General features: G+C 44.7%; 1 protein-coding gene across 1 annotated transcript in view; it reads right to left on the reverse strand.

The window, feature by feature from the left end:
• Positions 1–74: 74 nt before the first annotated feature.
• The window catches only part of pde12 (phosphodiesterase 12), a 6,361-nt gene continuing 2,845 nt past the window's right edge, over positions 75–3,590 (reverse strand). The window contains exons 2-8 of the mRNA XM_014019148.1: positions 2,710–3,137; positions 2,518–2,623; positions 2,277–2,421; positions 1,088–1,166; positions 881–1,003; positions 567–772; positions 75–406 (exon numbers count right to left, since the gene is read on the reverse strand). Of these exons, the coding sequence (XP_013874602.1) occupies positions 287–406; positions 567–772; positions 881–1,003; positions 1,088–1,166; positions 2,277–2,421; positions 2,518–2,623; positions 2,710–3,137 (1,207 nt within the window). The 3' untranslated portion in view covers positions 75–286. The remainder of the gene's footprint in view (positions 407–566; positions 773–880; positions 1,004–1,087; positions 1,167–2,276; positions 2,422–2,517; positions 2,624–2,709; positions 3,138–3,590) is intronic.

Below are 3,590 nucleotides of genomic sequence, written 5' to 3' on the forward strand. Positions count from 1 at the left end.
CTACAGTTCTTATATTTCTTTTTTTCTTTTTCTTTTTTTGAGCTTGAAATAAATTTTTCCTCAGACTAGTGACCTACAATCRATCATCAATTTAATTTAAAATGAGCAAACACAACACTGAATATCAGTGAGTCACGTCTTTAAAACAAAGTTTATGACTGTATTTTTATAAAAATGTGTTTTACAACAGTTTTTCTGTTGTATTGAAGCAAAAACAAAAATCAACAGGAAGGTTTTAAGACCTGACAATTTAATCGTGTCTTTTTCACAAGAGGTCAGAGGTGGGTCAGGGATTCCATCGCAGATCACAGACCAGAGCGATGTGGTCTGAGGGGTGAGCCACGCTGGGCAGAGCCTCGTAGGTGGTGACCTCCTGATGGCTGGGCAGAGGAATCACCTGCTCCACCTGCACAGACACAGCTGCACGTTAGCTCCAGCCACAAAGGCAAAATACAAATTTATTTTTAAGGCTTCAACACTGATCCAAAGCTGCCTGAACATAAAGTTTACACAAAATGTAAATCCTGCTTCACTACAACCTCAGTAATTAATCAAGATCCAACAACCTGCATGCTCTCCGGCTGTATAAAAATGTAGTCCAGGCAGCCGTGAAAACCTCCCACGAAGTTGGTGTAAGCCGGCTGTCCYCAGGCACTCGTCAGAGGGGGGAAGCAGGAGCTCAGGTCCATGCTGCAGGACTCCTCTGGACCCGAGCTGCTCCAGTCTTCGTGCTGCTGAGGGATGGCGGCRTCACTGAGCAGCTGGAACACACCTGGAACCAACAGATCAACAAACACAACAACAACGGGACAAGAGTTCTGTTTATTTTAAACAGGAATGATAATAAATGATGTTGTGATGCTCTCAGGTGTGACGTTACCTGAATTTGGGGAGGAGTTAAAATCCCCACAAAACACCAGCGGGGCTCCAGGTGCAACACTGCTGATCACATGATTCAGGTGCCGCAGAGCCACGCCCATCTGGACCAGGCGAATGTTCCCTCCTTTAACATGAATAAAGGTTGAAGAGATTCAGAGGGTTCACCTGGTGCAGATCGTTCAYGTGAGTTCACACAGAGTCCTTTTACCTTTTGGGTGCCAGTACAGGTGAGTGTTGGCCACGCAGACCTTCCTGTCTGGTTTTATGATGTCCTCCAGCACAGTGACCTGCAGGAGAACTCARAGCTGACTACAACTAAACCTTTGACTTCCTGTACAAATAATGTCTGAATAAAAACACACAGAGCTCTCATCAGGTCCTTCAGAAACATGGTTCTCTTTGAAACCTGCATCAACAAACTGGATCTACTTTTGTCTGTACGAGCTACGATTAGCTTCTAGCTAGCCAAAATACCATATATGAACCTTTTAACTAGGCTTTTGATCATTTAAGATTCTTGCTAGCCAAAAAATACTTTTTGCTGCTAGCCTTTTAGTTGCTAGCCAGCCTTTTAATACTTTTAGCCTCTAGCTAGCCTTTTGATACTTTTAGCTTCTAGCCAACCTTTTAATACGTTTAGCTGTTAACCAGCCTTTTAATACTTTTAGCTGTTAGCCAGCCTTTTAATACTTTTAGCTGTTAGCCAGCCTTTTAATACTTTTAGCTGCTAGCCAGCCTTTTAATACTTTTAGCTGTTAGCCAGCCTTTTAATACTTTTAGCTGCTAGCCAGCCTTTTAATACTTTTAGCTGCTAGCCAACCTTTTAATACTTTTAGCTGCTAGNATACTTTTAGCTGCTAGCCAGCCTTTTAATACTTTTAGCTGCTAGCCAACCTTTTAATACTTTTAGCTGCTAGCCAGCCTTTTAATACTTTTAGCCTGCTAGGCAGCCTTTTGATACTTTCAGTTTCCAGACAAACTTTCACTACTTTTAGCCTCTAGCTAGCCTTTTGATACTTTTAGCCTCTAACCAGCCTTTTGATACTTTTAGCTTCTAGCCAGCCTTTTAATACTTTTAGCTGCTAGCCAGCCTTTTAATACTTTTAGCTGCTAGCCAACCTTTTAATACTTTTAGCCTCTTGCTAGCCTTTTGATACTTTTAGCTGCTAGAAAGCCAAATTATACATTTAGCCTCTAACCAGTCTTTTGACAGGTTTGGCTTCTATCCAGGCTTTTGATACTTTTAGCTTTTAGTCAACCTTTCGACAAGTTTTGCTTCTACACAGCTCTTCAGCAGTCATTCTGGCTCTACCTTTTCATGCTTTTTTTAAAARAGAAAATGCAGTTTGTCTGGTTTTTGTGTGTTAACACATCATCTACACATTTAGCATGTGTACCTGCAGCGATGTGGACATCTTCAGAAACCGGTCCTTCAGGGTGCTGTAGGCAGAGAGCTTCTCCAGCAGCTCGAAGTGTATGGGGTCAGAGGTCAAGGCCTCACTCAGCATGATATCATGGCTGCTCAGCAGCCGAAACCTTGACCTGAAACACCACGAGAGTCGTTTCTTTTAGGTTTAGAATCACAGTGCGAGATTTTTTTAAAATTAAACCCAGATTTTAGCTGATGGAAGAACCAACCTGCGGTAGAACGTAGCCAATCCTTCATTCTGCTTCTCTTTGAGCTTAAAAACTCCGTCCAGTCCAAAAGCATACAGAGCCGGAACCAGACTGTCRGGAAAGACGCCTGAAGAAGCCAGAACACCGAGCATTAAATCATGATGTGCACTCACTAAATGATGCTGTGAACGGGTCACTGAGGTCAGTCCCCACTTTTGTCCACTTCCTGCAGACAGACGACGTCAGCGTTGTACCCAGCCAGCTCCTTCTTGATCAGGATCTGCCTGTAGTCCAGCTGCAGGGCGTAGGGGGCACAGTACGGGTACAGCACAGTCTTGGACAGCTCAGTTTGAGCGTAGATGTTGGCGAGGACATTGTAGGACACCACCCTCACCAARGGCCACGCCGCCACTTTCACCGTGTACGCGTGGCGGTTGTCGAACATGCATACACCCGGCCCCGCCTCCACCACTCCGACAGAAATCAGCTCTTTGGTCAGACCGCTGCGATCTCCGTCTCGGGGCGTGCAGTGCAGTTTGAACCTGCAGCCGATGTCCTGATTGGACGGGACATAGACTTGCTCACGTCCAACCTCCGTCCATCCCTGCGTCTGTCCAGGAGATTCTTCAGCTGCTTCTGGACTGGAGAGAGAAAAAAAAGATGAATGTGTTGGATGAGAAGAGTTGCCAGTACAGGACATAAGCTTTATTTTTTGTGTTCACATGCTACTATTAGCTTTTAGCCAGTTTTTTGACATGTTTCGCTTCTAGCTAGTCTGTTGACGTTTAGCTTCCAGCCAGTCTGTTGATGTTTAGCTTCCAGCCAGTCTGTTGACGTTTAGCTTCTGGCCAGTCTGTTGACGTTTAGCTTCCAGCCAGTCTGTTGATGTTTAGCTTCCAGCCAGTCTGTTGATGTTTAGCTTCCAGCCAGTCTGTTGATGTTTAGCTTCCAGCCAGTCTGCTGACATTTAGCTTCCAGCCAGTCTGTTGACGTTTAGCTTCCAGCCAGTCTGCTGACATTTAGCTTCCAGCCAGTCTGTTGACGTTTAGCTTCCAGCCAGTCTGTTGACGTTTAGCTTCTAGCTAGACTTTAGG

Source organism: Austrofundulus limnaeus, unplaced genomic scaffold (genome assembly GCF_001266775.1).
Source record: "Austrofundulus limnaeus strain Quisiro unplaced genomic scaffold, Austrofundulus_limnaeus-1.0 Scaffold210, whole genome shotgun sequence".
NCBI lineage: Eukaryota > Metazoa > Chordata > Actinopteri > Cyprinodontiformes > Rivulidae > Austrofundulus > Austrofundulus limnaeus.